The 18309-nt window shown below is 45.0% G+C and overlaps 1 protein-coding gene across 2 annotated transcripts in view; it reads left to right on the forward strand.

Annotated features, from left to right (window-relative positions):
- The first annotated feature begins 8067 nt into the window (after positions 1-8067).
- IGFBP7 (insulin like growth factor binding protein 7) overlaps positions 8068-18309 on the forward strand; it is a 102699-nt gene continuing 92457 nt past the window's right edge. For both annotated transcript variants that reach the window (XR_003856618.1, XM_029601000.1), the window contains exon 1: positions 8068-8538. Coding sequence is in view for 1 of the 2 variants with exons in the window: in XM_029601000.1 (XP_029456860.1) it covers positions 8130-8538 (409 nt within the window). In the remaining variant the exon portion in view is untranslated. The remainder of the gene's footprint in view (positions 8539-18309) is intronic.

Here is an 18309-nt window from a genome sequence, read left to right on the forward strand (position 1 = left end):
CCTCGTCCAGGGAACCACTTCTAATGTGGCAGCCATCAACCCCAGGACATGTAGATAAGACCTCATGGTCAGACGAATGGAGTTTCGCAGGGTTTGGACTTGCAGCATCAACAAGTGGATCAGAGACTCCGGCAGAAGCACTGTGCCCTGACTTGAATTGAACAAGGAGATGCTCCAGGGTCTGAGATGGCTACAAATAGCTCGGCTAGATTCACTACCCAACCTAGTTCCTGTAGTAAAGAAACCACCCTGCAAGAGACACGAAGACTCTCTTCCAATGTTTTGGCTTGAATCAACCAGTTGTCCAGAGTGGGATTGAATTAGAATGCCCTCTTTGCAAAGGGCCACCGCTACCACTACCATGACCTTGGAAAAGGTCCTGGGGGCTATGTCTAGTCCGAAAGGAAAGGCCTGAAACAGGTAATGATGATCCAGGATGGCAAATCAGAGGAACCGCTTATGTTCCTGCTGAATGGGAATATGCTGATACGCCTCTGTAGATCCAGAGACATGAGGTATTCCCCTGCCTGAACTGCCATTATGACAGAGCGCTTCATTTCCATCCTGAAATACGTGACTCGCAGATGTTGCTTGATGCCCTTGAGATCCAATATGGACCAAAATGACCCTTCCTTCTTGGGCACAACAAAATAAATGGAATATTGGCCTGTTTTTTGCTGCAATTTGGGAATGAGGATCACCACTTTCAGAATAAACAGCCTTTGTAATGTCACTTCCATTTCTACCCTCTTCTGAGGGGAGTTGCATGGAGAGACCATGAAGGCATCCAGAGGACTGAGATCTGTGGACGGAATGGGATTTCTGGGAAGAACCTCCCCTATAAGGCCGAAAATGCTGAAAAGTCCGGGAAAATGGCTTCTTATTCTCCGACAAACATGGGACCTGAGTCTCTCCCCATTTACTTGCCAATTTTTTCCAATTCAATGACAAACAAAAGCGAGCCTTTGAAAGTCAGCTTAGTTAGATTTGACTTTGACATAGTATCTGCAGACCAGTTGTGCAGCCACAGTTGTCATCTGGCCACTAACTGAAACAGCTTCTCTGGCAGCTATGCGTGCCAAGTCATAGCCTGCATCAGCCAAAAAGGCAGCCCCCAGTTTTATCATAGGCCCTAAATTGAATCCATCGCCACCAGGCCCTTGACAAAGCCGCAAGGTAGCCCGAGCTGCCAAGGTGCAACAAGAAGCAATTTGCAAGTTCATTGTCACTGCCTCGAAGGCTTGCTTCAGAATAGCCTCAATCCTCCTATCATGAGCATACTTCAGAACTGCACTTCCCTCTACCAGGATGGTGGTAAATTTCATGACAGAACACACCAAGGCATCCTCCTTAGGGAAACACTTCTCTCTGGCCTGCAGATCCAAGGGGTATAAACCTGCTAAGATTGCTTCCTCCTTTAAAGGACTCTTCTAGCTCAGCGCTTCTCAACCGGTGTGTTGCGACACACCAGTGTGTCACCAAGCAGCGGCAGGTGTGTCGCGTGCTACAGGTCTCCCGCTGCTCTTCCCCCCTCTTCCTTCACAGAGTGAGAGGCAGGCTATCTTCCACTGCTGCCGTTGCTGCCCAGGCTATCAGCATGTTCAAGCCTGGATGGGAACGGCAGCAGTGTTAGTGGAGGCTGGGAACTGCGGCTGGACCTTTTCTTCTTCCCACACCTGCCCCCCACCCTGGCCCAGAACAGAAAGTGATGTGCAGTGGGGTGTGCGGTAAGAAGAAAGAGCCATGCTGCATGAAAAAGTAGCGGCGGCAGCAGCAGCTCCGAAGCAAAATCAGAAGCAGCCAGAAATCGGCACAGGAGACAGCAGGCCGATGGGATTCTTCTTTCTTGGCCTGTGGGGGCTACAGGAGGAGGCTGCTGCAGCTACCATTTGTGCTTGGTGGGGGGGGGGGGGGGGGGGGGGGGGGGGGCAGGAAATGAGCGAGAGAGAGAGCCAGCCAGCCAGCCTGTCTGTAAGTGAGAGAATGTATGTGTGATTGAGAGTGTGCATGTGTAACTGTGACTGAGAGCCTGTGTGTAAGTGAGAGCATTTGATTGAGATCATCTATGTAAAGTGTGTGAGAGAGAGCATGTGTGTGATTGAGAGAAGTGGTCAGAGAGGTGATGTGTGTATATAGGAGAGACAATGGAAGTGACTGGTCAGGGAGATGAATGGAGTGTGAATGTGTGAGAAAAAGTGATTGTGCCAATGAGAAGCCTGTGCATGTGGAGAGAGCTAGCATAATAGTGAGAAACAGGTGTGTGTGAGACACAGCATGGGAGTGAGAAGCCTGTATATGTAAGATAGAACATGGGAGTGGGAAGTGTGTGTGTGTGTGTGTGTTTGTGTGTGTGTTTGTGTGCGAGCGCGCGAGAGAGAGAGACTGTTTGGGAAGGTAACTGGTGTGTGTGTGTGTGTGTAAGAAAAAGATTGGTCAGGAGATGATTGGTGTGTGAGAGACAAACTGGTATGTGAGTGTGACTGGTATGTGTGTGTGTGAGAGAGAAAGTGATTATGGGAATAAGAAGCCTGGGCATGTGGTGAGAGCTAGCGCAGGAGTAAAAAACCTGGGTGTGTGTGTGAAACACAGCATGGGAGTGAGAAGCCTGTATATGTAAGATACAACATGGAAGTGGGAAGCCTGTGTGTGTGTGTGTGCATGAGAGAGAGAGACTGATCGGGAAGGTGATTGGTGTGTATGTAAGAGAAAGACTGGTCGGGAGATGATTGATGTGTGAAAGACAGAAACTGGTCATGGGGGTGTAACTGGTATGTTTGTTGAGACAGAGAGACTGATCGTGGGCACTAAGGAAGAGGACCATGAGTTCAGAGCTTCAGCCACTACTGTTTCTGGTGTGTGCTACTGGCCTGCATGGAAGAGGAGTAGGAGAGCTGCTGGAAGGGGTTAGTAAAGGTAGCTTTTTAAGTTTATTTTTCTTGATTGTCTGCCATTTTAATTACTGAATATTATGTGATGGGTCTGCTGTTTTGAAATATTTTATTGGTGTTTGGAGAATTTAAAATAATTTTTATGAGTTTTTAATTGTTGGATATTATTCTGTTCATGGTTGTTGTGAAACATTTATTCTGCTTATTAGTATAGTTATACAATTATTTCTGTGTTGGGATCTATAACTGCTTGGCTAGTTCTGTTTTCCTAATAGGAGGTGTATTGGTGTTTAGGGCCTGATTTAATATTTGTAGTGTTGCCTTTCCATAGGTAGGGTTGTTACTGTTTGAGTATGTTCCATAATACAAGTGTAACTGTGTGCAGATTAGTTTATGTGCATTATTGCAGATCCTGGGAGTATGTTAGGTAGGTTCTGTGTATGTGACCGAGGTGAGGTATTTTACTAACATGTAAGCATTTGTATCAGTTTTATTTGTTGTATTTTCTCAAGAGGACATGCAATAGTGATAAACTGCTGTCTTTTCATAAGTAGGGCTATTGAGCCTGGTAGTAGGAGTTTGTGTTGCTGTTACTGAGATGACACTAAAACCAGAATATATTTTTTGTAAGGCAAGTTGTACAGGGAATGTCATAATTCTGCTTTACATCCATAATTGTGGGTCAGGAGGGTTCCTGTGGATGCAAACTGTACTTTTACATTTAGCCCTATGATGGTAATGTGTTCAGTGTGTCACGCATGTGAGAACCATGTCAGGTGTGTCCAGACAGAAAAAAGGTTGAGAACCACTGTTCTAGTGCATTCCAATCCAGATCAATCAAATCCTGGATTGCATCCAAGAGGGGAAAGAAACAAGAAGCCTTGTGCAAAGTGACCAAAATAGGATCCTTCTTCTGTGTCCCCAAGGAGTCAGGCCCAGCCACTCCAAGGGTCTTCAGGGTCTGAGATATCAAACCGAACAATTCATCTCTTTGAAAGAAACGTAGAAGAGTTCTATATGGCATCAAATCTGGGGGAGTATCCCCTTTCTCACCTGGAGAACCCCCACCAATATCATCGGTACCATCCTGATCCACCTGCATTTAGCTCTGTCAGACCATAGTATGCTACAGCATTTAACTGTGGAGACAGGTGGATGAATGCTCAAAGCACCTGGATCTACCTTAGTAGGAACTGCTGCTTCAGCAGACTGGCCCTATAAAAATGTCTGCAATCCCTGGAAGAATTCCACCCAGGAAAAGGAGTTTGGGACCATTCCAGACCCCATAGGCCCAAACCTGGCATCCTGTGAGCCAGTGTCCCTGGGGCCTCGACCCACCAAACAATCAGAGGAAAAGACAACCATGCAGTGTATTCCTCAGTCCCACTCCCATCAGACCGAGAGGATGGACCATCTTCAGCAAAATCGGAAGGAGGCAAATCTGCCCAAGCATCCAGACAGTGCTGACACAGGCTTAAAGAAGGCTCCAACTGAATAACTCTGATGTGGCAGGCATTACAGATAGATAGGCACTTAGGTTTCTTTGTCACAGGCACCATGCTATAAGCATACAGTCCAGTGGAGGTTCACACCTAGCTTTCCCGCGTGTACAAGTGCACCTAATATGGATGCAGCAAAAATGTGCACCCAAGCCCACGCGCCTAGGCTGCTTGTCCTACTGGACGCCCACACTGGACACACAGGACAGATGCCTAAACTGAATGAACAAGATGAGTGACCAGAAGGAAAAGCGCCCAATTGCAGGCACAAATGAGAATGAGTGCACACCTGGATGCACAAGCGCACCCCAGTGGTCTTCAGCAAAATGTGTGAAAGAACCCTGTGGCCTACCAAGTGCCAAAATGGGAAAAGCCTGGAAGTGGGGCCTAGGCAAACAGCTGTTCAACCCACTGTGCCTGCACTATCTCCTCACCTCATAGAACTTTTCAGAGACAGGATCGGGACAGTCGAACACCAAGGAAATAGACCCTTCTCTCCTGCTGTCTTCCTGTCACTGACTTTTTTTTTGTTTTGTTTTTTTTAATTTAAAAACTTTTACCTGAGCTGAGCTCTCCCAGGCTGAGAGCAGCAACAGGTCCCAGCTGAGGGGGAGAGAGCTAAAGCCTTCAATGCTGAACCTCTCTTGGCCTGCAACTGTTATTTGGAATTTAGGTCCATGCCAGTCAAGACTACCAAACTAAGGCACTCTACTGAGAGATGGACCACAAGCGGTGCTACATCGATATCTCCTTTCCAACTTTTCTTCTTTTTTTTTTTTACTGAAGGAATATGCATGTCCACCATCTGCTGGAGATGGAGAATACTGGCAGGCTGATGTCGGGGCGGGACTATAAAGCTGCAACTTCAGCTTTTGCTCCTTCTCCATACATACATAACCCACTCAATGGAATTGACCTACCCGAATGCTAAGGAATCAAGGTTTACTAAACCTTTGAATTCTAAATCTTTTTCTTAAGAATTTGAATTCAGTTTAGCAAAGATGTGTGCCAAAGCCAATGCTGAGAACTATTTGTAGGTAGTGAGATAAGGCTGGTTGGTTACTCGCTCAGATAATGGCAGTCAGTGTGGAATATTGCGGATTTAAAAGTCTACTACTGCGCTTCCTGCATAAAGAATACAAAGGGGATCAAAGAAAGGGAAATATAATTAGGATATTCAAAAAGCAAAAGAAACAAGGGAGAAAATGGAACAGTTGTGGAATAATGCTTACCCAATCCAGTACTCTAGAGAAAGAAAGAGAGAACTTAAATCAGATGGGTTTTCAGGGTGCCCATAATGAATATGTAAAGGACCTTCTTGACCCTCACTAGCTAAACTGCACTAGCTTAAGCTCTAGGCTAGGATTAGATAGGAGGTATTAGTTTGCTGACCATTCCTTCGATGCACCTCCAGACAGGCTTGCCTGGATTGGTCGGTTAGCTCCATAAAAGCAGCAATGCACGAGGGGAAGAGGTGTTTTGAGTTGGAAATTTAAATAGGACAGTGTTGCAGTGGTCTCCAATTTTAGGCCTCCCACTTGATCCAAAGGAATAGACTTATCTCTGGCCAGTACCCCCCAGATCTGGAAGGGAGGGGTTTGGTGAGAGTGAAAAAGAAGTTTTTGAGAGAAATTTCACTTGTGTAGCCCCTCCCCCTTTCCCTTGGGGTCACCTTCAAAGACTGCAGAGGAATGTGAGTGCCACTGCTGCAGCCCTGGAAACCAGTGAAGCCGGCGCTACCTTTGCCCTGTCATATGATAAGGGCAAAGGGCCACCGGTGCCATTTCTCTTAACGCAGCCGTGGCCAGAGAGCGGGAGATCACGCCGGGACCCCCCCACTGGACCCCAGGTAATTTAAAACATTTTGGGGGGGTTCGGGAGGGTGGAGGATTTATTTTAAAGGGTTGTTTTGGTGTGCCGGTTTTCCCGCCCTCCCCCGATAAAACGATTTTTTAAACTAAAAAACTAAGACGATCAGATTCCCCCCCCCTCAGCCAAAATCGATCATTAAGACGATCGATCTCACGATTCACATCCCTAGTAAATATGCGTGCAGGGTAGCACGCGCACATGTAGGCCGCACGCGCTGCTTTTAAAATCTACCCCTAAGTCTACTTGGTTAATAACAGTCTATGGATTTCTCCAAACCTTTTTTAAACCCAGCTACGCTAACTGTTTTAACCACATCCTCTGGCAATGAATTCCAGAGCTTAATTGTGCGTTAAGCGAAAAAGAATTTTCTCCAATTTGTTTTAAATGAGCTACTTGCTAATTTCGTGGAATGCCCCCTATTATCTGAAAGAGTAAATAACCGATCCACATTTAATTTACCCATTCTAGTCCTTTCAAGATTTATAGACTTTTAACATATCCCCCCCTCAGCCATCTCTTCTCCAAGCTGAACAGTCCTAACCACTTTAGCCTTTCCTCATAGAGGAGCTGTTCCATCCCCTTTATCATTTTGGTCTCCCTTCTCTGTACCTATTTCCAATGCAACTAGAACTGCACACAGTATTGATCATTGAACCCTACTCCCTGTTTTCTTTTAACCTGTTACCCATCCACAATAACACATTGCCTCCTATCCCATTACCCTCTATCTTATTTTGGATATCCTGTAAATCTGATGGACTGTGAAGTCACCAGGACAGGTTTGGGACACTCTAATTTAAAATCTGATCAGGGATCCTGTCTCTTTAAAAACATAAGAACATAAGAAATTGCCATGCTGGGTCAGACCAAGGGTCCATCAAGCCCAGCATCCTGTTTCCAACAGAGGCCAAACCAGGCCACAAGAACCTGGCAATTACCCAAACACCTAGAAGATCCCATGCTACTGATGCAATTAATAGCAGTGACTATTCCCTAAGTAAACTTGATTAATAGCAGTTAATGGACTTCTCTTCCAAGAACTTATCCAAACCTTTTTTGAACCCAGCTACACTAACTGCACTAACCACATCCTCTGGCAACAAATTCCAGAGATTTATTTTTGAGTAACCCTTTCCTTTCAAAGTTAGAGAGGTTTGGGGAAAAGGATGGGTGGCCTTAGAATTCCTCGCACCATATCTCTCCTTTCCGAGAAAAATTGCCAGATGGTCCAGATTTCTCTTGACCTTTCTTCGAAACTGACTCGGAAAAAGGGAGCCAGGAGGAATCCTCGCTCAAGATTGCATGCGTTCCTCCCATATGTGCCAACATTGGAAAGGGTAAAGAAAAGGGAAACTAAAGGGGGAAACATGCCCAGAGAGATGCTCTCCTAAGTTTCTCGGTAAAACAGGAGAGAGAAGGAACTCTCAGGAATGAAAGCAGGTTTCCTTTTCTTTCTTCTTTGATTGTGGTCACAGCTTCCACAAAGCACAGCAAAAAAACTAAAGGCAGGATAAGAATCTGAGAGCATAAAGTACAAGTCAAATCATGGGTCGAGTGGTAAAAAGTTTGAAGACAGACCGGACATTCCTCTGAACCAGAGAGAGAGAGAAAAAGAGAGACTGTAGTAATGTCAATCCCTCTTCCCTCTCTAATCTGGGTTTTTCCTTGGCTGGATTTTGGTATTTAAGGTGTCAAAGATCAGGAATGGGGGTGGAGAGAGGGAGATCTCCCTGTGCAGTAGCTGCTCTGCATGGGGAGGGGCCGGGTGGGCTGTGCCTCCCTGACAGGAGCTTTATTAAGGAGCTCTGGGAGCCTCATAGTGCCGTTTCTGAGGTCTGCCCAGCATCTCCTCCTCCTCCTTTCCTCAGTCATGCAGTACCACTCCTCTTGCCTACTGCTGCTCCTGCCGCCGCTGCTGTGGCTCTCGGGCTGGACGGTGGCCAGGAAGCCTCAGCAGCACGAAGGCTGCGGGCAGTGCCTGCGCGCCCTATGTGCCCCATTGCCAGCAGGGGGCTGCACGCTGGGCGCAGTACTGGATAGCTGCGGCTGCTGCGCGCTCTGTGCTGCTGGGGAGGGGGAGGCATGCGGGGGAACAGGAGGCAAGGGTGCACGCTGCGCTGTTGGCAGCGAGTGCCTGCGGGGCACTTGTGTGTGCAAGAGCCGCCAGCCTGTGTGCGGCAGTGATGGCATCACCTACCCTAGCAACTGTGCACTGAGAGCGGCCAGGGTACAGGCGAAGAGTGGCATCCGGCAGCTGAACAAGGGAGCCTGCCCCCGAGGTAAGAGAGAGAGCCTGCCCGCACCCTGCACTCCCCACCACACACACACACACACACACACACATACACATACACACCAGGGAGTCTAGGAGACAGCAAAGAGTGTCCTGAGTCAGCTCCACCAGAAATGGGTAGCACATCACTGCCTGTGCACCCCCCTGTCAAATCTGTCTCTGGTTGGTTGGGAATTGCTTTTGATTTCCATGAACCCATCATTTAAACTATTTTTTGTTATAGAGGTATTTGACTATTCCTTAGCAGATCTTACAGAAATTCTCAGTTTGTGCTCCCGACTGAGCTGATCAATTTATTTAAAAGGGCAACGACTGCAGCTGCTGACAGGTCTAGAAGGGGCAGAGAGGCAGGCAGGAAGCTCTTGCTGGAAATAAATCAGATTGATTTACTGTACTCGGGGTTCTCGGTTGAGGAGGGAGATTAAAGTTAAAAAAAAAAGTCAATTTGCTATCTCATTTTTCTTCTGCAATTAATTATACTTCTAGATCCTATACTATAAAGTTGGCTTGTAACTTTGTACTGATTAATAACTATTTTTTAAATGTATTTATAGTTGTAGCAGCCCCGGTCTAGTATTTAAGGTATGTACATTGTAAGATAACTTTTACTAACATTAATTTTGCAATCTAGTGAAGTAAGCTTTTAATTGAGCCAGGTGAACATCTGGACCCTTTCTCTGCTACTGACTTTCTGTATGTAATTGTTGCCAAGTTACTTTCTCAACCCAGTTATAATGGGATAACAAAAACAATACTCCTTCTCCCCTCACACCTTTGCAAGCTACGTTGCAGCCCAGGTGCCTGGAATAGGCTGGCAGGTCATCCACCCAGGAGTAGCTCCGGGGGCAGGGAATAGAGGTCTCCTTCAAGACAAGGAACTTGCCTCCCGAGCTGTCCTCTCCTCCAGTCTGGCTGGACCACTTTGATTGGTTGCAGGGAAATACCCTTGGTGCTTGCCGACCCTGAAATTCATTATTCCCCATCTATCTCCCCTCAACGCCCCCCCCCCACCCCCCCAATACAAACATTTCTGAAGCCTCCACTGCATCCAAACCCCACCCCACCACCACCAGAGTAGGCTGCAATGGATGTTTAACTAGATTGGATTATTGCAATTCTTTATGTATAGGTCTCCCTACAAATCAATGATTTCATTTACAATTGGTTCTAAGTACAGCCACTCACCTATTACTGGGCCTTGAGCACCTCAATCATGCAACTCTTGTCCTGAAGTCTGCACTAGCTCCCTATTTTGTTTCACATTAAGTTCAAGATTCTTTTGCTAGTCTTAGTCTTTACATGACCTGGCACCATATTTTTTTTTACATCTGTACTGAGACCTTATTGATTTTTATGCTCAATTGAGAAGTCACTTTTGGAAGTTACAATTAAGCTAAAACTAGTAGATACCATTAAGACATATTTTTCTGCTTGTGGCCCAAGAACTTGTTGTCTTTAAGTCTTACAGAATCCAGTATGGTGACCCAGTTCAGTAAATCATGCAAGACCAGGCTGTTTAACCAGGCATTTACTGGAGGTGATTTGCTGATTTTGTGAGGTCTGTTTTTTGCTGCTTACTTTTAAGTTAACTTTTATGTTTTTATTGTTATTTTATTGTTATGATATAATGTATTTATGTTTTGATACTGTACATCTGGAATCTTCAAAATAGGGCAATTTATAAATATAATAAATGAATAAAATATCTGTATAGAGCAAATGTGCTCTGTTAACAGTCACTGAATTTTCAGAGAAAATCAGGCAGTATCTGGAGAATATTGTTCAGGTTGAAAACTACTATAGCAAAATGGGGGAAAAAAACAATCATTAATTGATACAAAGAAAGCAAAAGCAGGTAGAATAACTGGCATCCTCTTCACATCCAGATTCCAGGATATGAGCGGGGTTTAATAGTGGAGGTAGCATGAGTATATTGGCACTCAGGTGCTGAACTACAACTTGCAAGTATTCAGTAAGGCCGAAGTTTTGGAAATACTCTATAAGGTGTAACAAAAAAGCCAAAATCCACATATACATATTTAGGCCACTTTTTAAAGATTTTGTCATGCAAATTGAGTGAATTGAATTTGATTGACTTGTAAGAAGAGGAGACACAGTCTAAATTTGAGACTTTAGGCTTGTTTAGTAAAAGAATTTTTCTGTGGGCACAAAATGCTACAAAGCCCTCGTGAGCCTGAGCGTGCCAATAACATATAACTGCACAATAATATTGTGAAGAGCTTCTAGATATAGGGTCCTATTTAAAAGAAATTAATATGTGCCTGTATGTACAGTGCATGCTTTTAAATGTATTATTACTCACACCCTGAATAGGATTGAAAGAGTTAAATTTCATAAGAACAGGGATGGCCAAGACCAGTCCTCAAGAGCCATACACAGGCTAGGTATTCAGGATATTCACAATGAATATACATGAGATAGATTTGCATGCACTGCTCCATTGTATGCAAACCTCTCATATGCATATTCATTGTGAATATCCTGAAATCATGGCCTATCTAGGGCTCTCGAGGATGGGAGTTGGCCATCCTTACATAAGGCAGCGGAAGTAGGCTTCATATCCAACCATCAAAGAATAATCAACAAATGAGGAAGGATAAGAGTTTTATAAATGACCATAAGTTTCATCAAGTGTTTATAACTGCTTTATTCAGAGAAATAAGAAGGATGTCATAGCCCAAAATTCTTATATACAGGTGAGAGGCCCCCGACACAGACCATGTTTCGTTAGCACTGCATCAGGAGGGAAACCGAACTTTTAGAAGTATTTGTTCATTCAAATGTTTGGTAAACACTATGCAAATTATCATTGATGCATCCACTGTTTGGCCCTTGGCAGCCGAACAGTGGATGCCCTTGATGAATCTTATAGACATTTATAACACTTTTATCCTTCCATATTATTTGTTCATTACCCCCCTACATAAGAACATAAACAAGTTGATGCAATATCAATGCGCTAAAAATGTGCTTCCAAACTGGACACACTGTTTTGTTTTTTTTAACTCGTGACAATCACTACTTCTGGGCATTCGATGCAATAGGCAAATGAGCCATCACGCTTAAAAGGACACGCTAGGGATAAAATATGCATCCCTAGCGCGTCCATGGCATTGGGCACCCAGGAGAAGTGGCCGTGTGCGGATTAAAAATATTGACGCGCAATTTTACGAGCATCCGTTTCCTAAGCCGTGCACAGTCTCGTTGCAGTTTTCTGTGGTTCCTCCTACTTAATATCGCCATAATATTAAGTCGGAGGAACCACAGAAAAGCAGTATTTTCTGCTTTTCTGTAATTTTTTGGGGCTCCTCAAGACAATGCCAGCTCCGGGGCTGGTGTTAATTTTTGAGGGTAAAAATGTGTGCATCTGGTGTACATTTATTTGTTTCGTAAGGGGGTACTAGCTAATAGCCTCATCAACATTGAATTTTATGTTATGAGCGCTATTAGCTATGTGCTGGTTTGGATGGGCGTTTTGGACGCGCTAATCCCCTTATTAAATAAGGGGTTATAGACACGCGTCCAAAACACGCATCCAACCGCGGGTTAACCTGTGCCCTAGCCTGAGCACATGGCATTGCATCGGCCTAAAAGTGTGCCATGTTGAGTCAGACCAATGGTCCATCAAACCCAACATCCTGTCTCCAACTATGGTCAATCCTGGTCACTAGAAAGTACCAGGCATTCTCCTAAATAATTTTGTAGATTGCCTCCCTATACTACTAGTGGGAAAGGGGTCATGAGTCCCCCGGCACAATCGAGCTGCTTCCCGCTGCTCCTCTCACTCCCAAACTAGCAGCACCATGAGCAGATGTTTTCCAGGCTGGCGGTCCAACTGTGCTGATGTCATGCATTACCAGATCAGCACACCTGGTTCACAAAGTTTGAAAACGCTTGCTTGCAGTTCTAGCATAGTTTTAAAAATATTTACCAGAGCCGAGCTCCCGAGATAATTCCAACTAGATTTGACCCCTGATCAACTATTTTCTAAGCATCAACTTCAATTAGTATACCTCCAAACTGGAATACGTGAAATCATCTATTAACTAAAATGCTGCTTAACACTGTACTCTGCTACTGTCATTGATTTGAGCAGCACTGATTTTATTATGTTTCTGTTTTCTTGGTGCTGCTGGTTGATCTGTAGAGATGCATAAAGAATCAGCACTTCACTGCGAAAGAATTTTGTGCAGATTTTACATTAATACACCTTTTGTGATAATCTCTATACTCAGACTCTGAGCTGAACAAATTCTTTAATGTCAGGTGATGTATACTTATGTGGCTTACTGAATCTTTGTGGTAGGCACTGAATGGGCAAAATAATCATATTTAATTAAATGATATGGCCAGATACCTCCTGAAAGTAACCTTTATTATGTGGCCACAAGGAATTTTCTTTCACTTCCTAGTCTCTTACTTGAATGTTGCACAACAAAATTCCCAAAACATACCCTTCTCTCCTCCATAACACTTAATAATTCTCCTTTATGCTTCTTTAAGTGTGTTTTGAAGATGACACAGACCTTAAAGTTAAGGATTTGCAGACTTGCGTCTGATTTTATTGTCAAATTCATAAACAGTAAAAGTTGTAAAGCAGCAGACTGAAAACCTAAGGGGGGTTATTTACTAAAGGTTTATCGCGATAAACCCCTATCGCACATGAAAAGGGCCTTTTCGCGTGCGATAGGAGTTAAATTTGCTGGATGGGAGGAGTCGGGGCAGGGAGGGGGAGGAGTCGGCTGCGGCACCGCTGCCGGCGATAATGTGAGGAACATTATCACCGGCAGTAGCGCGGCGAATAGCACCACCTTTTATGGTGTCGCTATTTGCTGTGAAAGGCTGCAGCCGGCCGCACCGTGGCCTGCTAAATCGCACCGCTGCGGTGCGAACGGCTGCGTCCTTTCGCAGGCCCGCATCCCCTTCGCCCCCCGCCCCCTTTTTCGCGGGATTCAGCATTCAGCGAGGAATGATGAATCCTGCCCTAAATTTGCTAACGAATGAGCCAGTGATTACAGTGGTTATAATTTCCAGCCCAGGGTTCTGGCAGCATTTTGTCAAGTTCAAAACTAAAATATTGTTATATATATATATATAATTTTTTTTTTGTACTAAAGTTTTAGGAAGTAAGCCAATAAAATCTTCCTCTGCCTGAAAATTTGTCTGAATTTTTTAAATCTGTATTGTAGCTAGGCAAGGTGACTTACTAGTACGGTACTTCTGTTGCGCTCATAGGGGCGGATTTTCAGAGCCCTGCTCGCGTAAATCCGCCCAAAACCGGGCGGATTTATGCGAGCAGGGCCCTGCGCGCCGGTGAGCCTATTTTACATAGGCTCACCGGCGCACGCAGAACCCCGGGACTCGCGTAAGTCCCGGGGTTTTCGGAGTGGGCGTGTCGGGGGGCGGGGCCGGAGCGCGCGGCGTTGCGGGGTCGTGTCAGCAACGTTTTGGGGGCGGGTATGGGGGCGTGGCTACGGCCCGGGGCGGTCCGGGGGCGTGGCCGCGCCCTCCGTACCCGCCCCCAGGTCGCGGCCCGGCGCGCAGGAGTCCCGCTGGCGCGCGGGGATTTACGCCTCCCTCCGGGAGGCGTAAATCCCCCGACAAAGGTAGGATGGGGGTTTAGACAGGGCCGGGCAGGTGGGTTAGGTAGGGGAAGGGAGGGGAAGGTGAGGGGAGGGCAAAGGAAAGTTCCCTTCTAGGCCGCTCCGATTTCGGAGCGGCCTAGGAGGGAACGGGGGTAGGCTGCGCGGCTCGGCGCGCGCAGGCTATACGAAATCGATAGCCTTGCGCGCGCCGATCCAGGATTTTAGCCGATACGCGCGACTACGCGCGTATCTACTAAAATCCAGCGTACTTTTGTTTGCGCCTGGAGCGCAAACAAAAGTAGGCTGTTCGCGCTCGTCTGAAAATCTACCCCATAGTGTGCTAACTTTCAAGTGGATCCTAAGAAGAGGATATACTTAGGCTGACAAGTTTCATAGGTAAGTTTATGAGACCAAGAAGTGATGTGAGCAAACACAGCCATGACTGGCACGTGCAGAAGTGATACCTCATTGTTTTCCGTGCTACGAGCAAAGTACTTGACATGCACATGTCATGCATGAAGGACTAACAGAAAAGTGTGGGACCTGCAGGTTGCAGCAGTTAACCAGCAGAAGTGTTTCAATTAAGTGCCTGTGGCTTATTATGGCCACTGGAGATCACTTTTGGACTGCCCGAAGCTACAATGACCAGATGTACCAGTGAAATGTTCAGCGCATGTGAACAGTAAACAATGACATTTTTTACACGCTTACAATGGAATGAGTCATTTATGACAATCTCATATATGCTGATTTCCCTGCATGCCTTCCTACCAATATTTCCTTCTTGCTTTTAAAAGTATTGTGCTCTCCTGTGTCAGAACCTTGTATCTGCACTTTTGGATAAATTAAAGAAAATCACAACCAGAGGCTTAATAGCAGAGATCTTGTCCAACAAGGCATGCAGGGCATCTGAAATGTAAAAGGCTACTGTAAAACAATCTGGAGCACATGGGGTTTTTAATGTAAAGATGGGGAACCTGTCATCAAATCCCATTAAAATGTATTTTACTAGATGATATTTTTTTTTTGGCTGGATAGAACAAGATCAGAAATGAAGGACTGACCCTCCAAATGCAGAACAGCTGTCTAGCAGAACAGCCTTATAGGCCAAAATTGCAAAGGTTTACGGTTATTTACGTAATGCCAAAATAAATAGTCTAAAATTAGACACATGAAAAGCCGCACATTTTCAAAGATCACAATCTGTCTAAATATTTTAGCTAAAAATCCCTGATTTATAGATGGATTGAATTATACATGCAATTACTACTAGGTCAGCTTTCAAAGTGTTAAATGCATATGTTACATGTCCAAATGATTAAACTTGTCTCCAGTCCTTTTAATTAGCATATTTCATGCATTTATAAAAAGAAATCATTTTCAAACATTTAGCTATTTAAAATGTGTTAAATAATCTTCTAGAAGTATTACTAAGCATATGAAAACAGATTAACTCAAATTGGAAGGTAGTATATTGAAACTATAGTTTTAAAGAATTTATAATATTTAAATATTGTTATCCATAATTATCAACAATTTATAGTGTATTTCACCCTAATTTTATCACAGTAACATAAAAATGGTTTATTATTTTTTGCTTTTAGGTTGTTTTTTTTAAATATTACTTTAAAAACTGTAAATTATATCATGACTTGCTTTTCTAATATAATTATAAAACATTATTAGAAAGCATGTCATGAATGCCTTTCACAATCTTTTAGAATGGGAAATTTTCTAGCAAAGGAGATTCAGAGGAAGTTCAAGAAGTGTATGTGAAATTTACTGAGTGTCAGAGTGATTCTTTTGCCAAAGAGAGTGTACTGTTGGGCGGGTATAAAATATATGCCTCCGAAGTGTAACATTTGGCCAGTCATGGGATGGTCCTGTTATCAGCTGCACTAACTCTGCATAGTGGCACATCATCACCATGGCAGGAACACGCCATGCTCTGGCCTCCCTGCTCTGTTGACCTGGCCCGCTAGATGTGCATGCATGGCATGTGCCGATGTTAGTAGGCTGAGAAGAAATCCTGACAGACACCTTTTGATGATGTCACACAGTGCTCCTCTCCTTACCTCAGCATCAGGTCTTTCTCTGCCTTGCCTGCAGAGCTAATTACTATCTTTAAGCTTCCTTGCCTTTTGACTTTGTCTTGCCTTTTGTCTTGCTTTGCCTGCCTTACTGTGCCTCCATGTCTTCTTGTCATGCCCCTGCCTTACCTTGCTGCCTCTGTGCCCTCTTACCTTGCCTCTATCCTTCCAGCCTCTGTTGCCTTGTCCCAGTCCATACTGTTGTGTCTTGGTCCTCTGTGTCCATCCTGCCTTGTTCTGTTCTTGACCTGATTCCTGGTACTGAACTCTGCTATGGACCCAAACCACTCTCTTGCCTACCAACTGGTACTAACCTCTGCTATGGACACCTCCTTGCCTGCTGCCTGACCCAAATCTGACCTGTACCTGGATCCAATTAAACAATATGACAACCATTCTTCAAGGCTTGATGGCTTGGATGGAGTCCATGCACCTTCCTGCTCTTACATTGGCTCCTCCCCCAGTTGCTGCAACTTGACTAGCTGCCTCAATGATGCATCTTCCACCACCACCTAGGTCTGAAGCTCAAAGTGCATTTTGCACTGGTTAATAAACCAGGGTTATGAATCAGGGTTTATTAACCAATACAAAATGCACTTTGAGCTTCAGGCAACCAACTTCCCCTTGGACCACCCTAAAATGACCTATATGCTATCCCTGTTAGGTGGTCCTGCTGGACATGCCCCCTCTGGGAGCAAGAAGACCCTTTAATAAGGAACTTAGACAACTTCTTCCACCAATTTTGGCTGATCAACAAGCCACGTCGAGCTTTGTCCTCTGCCATGGAATTGCTCTGGAGTTGATAAGATAATCTCACTGTGTGTGATTATGCCATACAGTTTCATACTTTGGCCTCCAAACTCCACTGGGGAGAAGATAGCCATCTTTTGGAAGGGATTGCTGGAGTGAATAAAGGATGAGTTGAGGGAGCTGGGATGTATTGCCCCCCTAGAAGATCTCATCACCCTAGCCATACTGGTAGATCTCTGGTTTCAGGAACAAGCCTGAGAGAAAGGAACGTCCTGTCAACCCTTCCAATTGGCTCCCAAGTTTCAGCGTCCCTTCAGTCCTATCACTGACTCCACAGTTTTCAGATTCTCAGAGAAACTCATGCAACTGGGCAGATCCTGCCTCACTGAGGAAGAGAAACAGAGGCGGAGGCACCCCAAAAAACTTGGAAACATCTGAGCCTAGGATTGGTTGGAGAAGCAACCCTAAATCAACCTTCTACCTCTCATCAACTGCCAGTTGGTGATAACAGAGGCTTTCTTGGATTAAGGATCTGGTGGCAATTTCATTGTGGAGTTTCTGGTTTGCCAATATAACCTCCCTACAACTACACTAGCCAAGGTAGTTACCATATCATCTGTGTACGGCGAATCCTCTGTCTGGTCACTAGACAGTGGTCACTTTACCTCTCACCCTCCAAACCGACTCCTACCTTGGGAAAATATTTCTTTTTAAATGTTACCCAGGGCTGTCAATCCAATAGTTGTTGGACTACTCTGGTTTATATTCCACAACCCCTCCATAAATGGAGTCCCCTCTTGCCGAGAACATTGTCTCTCTCAAGTCCTTGCACCAGTCACCATCACTTGGACCACCACCCCAGACTTGCCAGGTCTTCCTCCACATTAAACAGCCTACGCTGTTATGTTTAGCAAAGAGCAGGCAGAGACCCTGCTGTCTCACAGACCACATGAATGCCCCATTGAATTGCCTTCGGGGAAGATGATTCCTAGGGGCAGAGTCTATCCATTGTCCACTCATGAGACCAAATCCATGGCGCACTACATCAGGAAAAACCTAGAGCAGGGTTTTATCTGGTCCTCCTTATCCCCTGCACAACCAGAAGTCTTCTTCTTGGGGAAGATGGATAAGTCACTCAGCCCCTGAATTAACTACAGGGGTCTAAATACTATCATGCAGAAGAATGGTTATCCACTGACTGCGGGGGTGAAAATTTTCATGAAATTAGATGTCCGAGGAACCTATAATCTCATACGCATATGAGAGGGTGATGAGTGGAAGACGACCTTCAACACCCGGAACGGTCATTAT

The sequence above is a fragment of the Rhinatrema bivittatum genome, chromosome 1, assembly GCF_901001135.1.
Source record: "Rhinatrema bivittatum chromosome 1, aRhiBiv1.1, whole genome shotgun sequence".
Lineage (NCBI taxonomy): Eukaryota > Metazoa > Chordata > Amphibia > Gymnophiona > Rhinatrematidae > Rhinatrema > Rhinatrema bivittatum.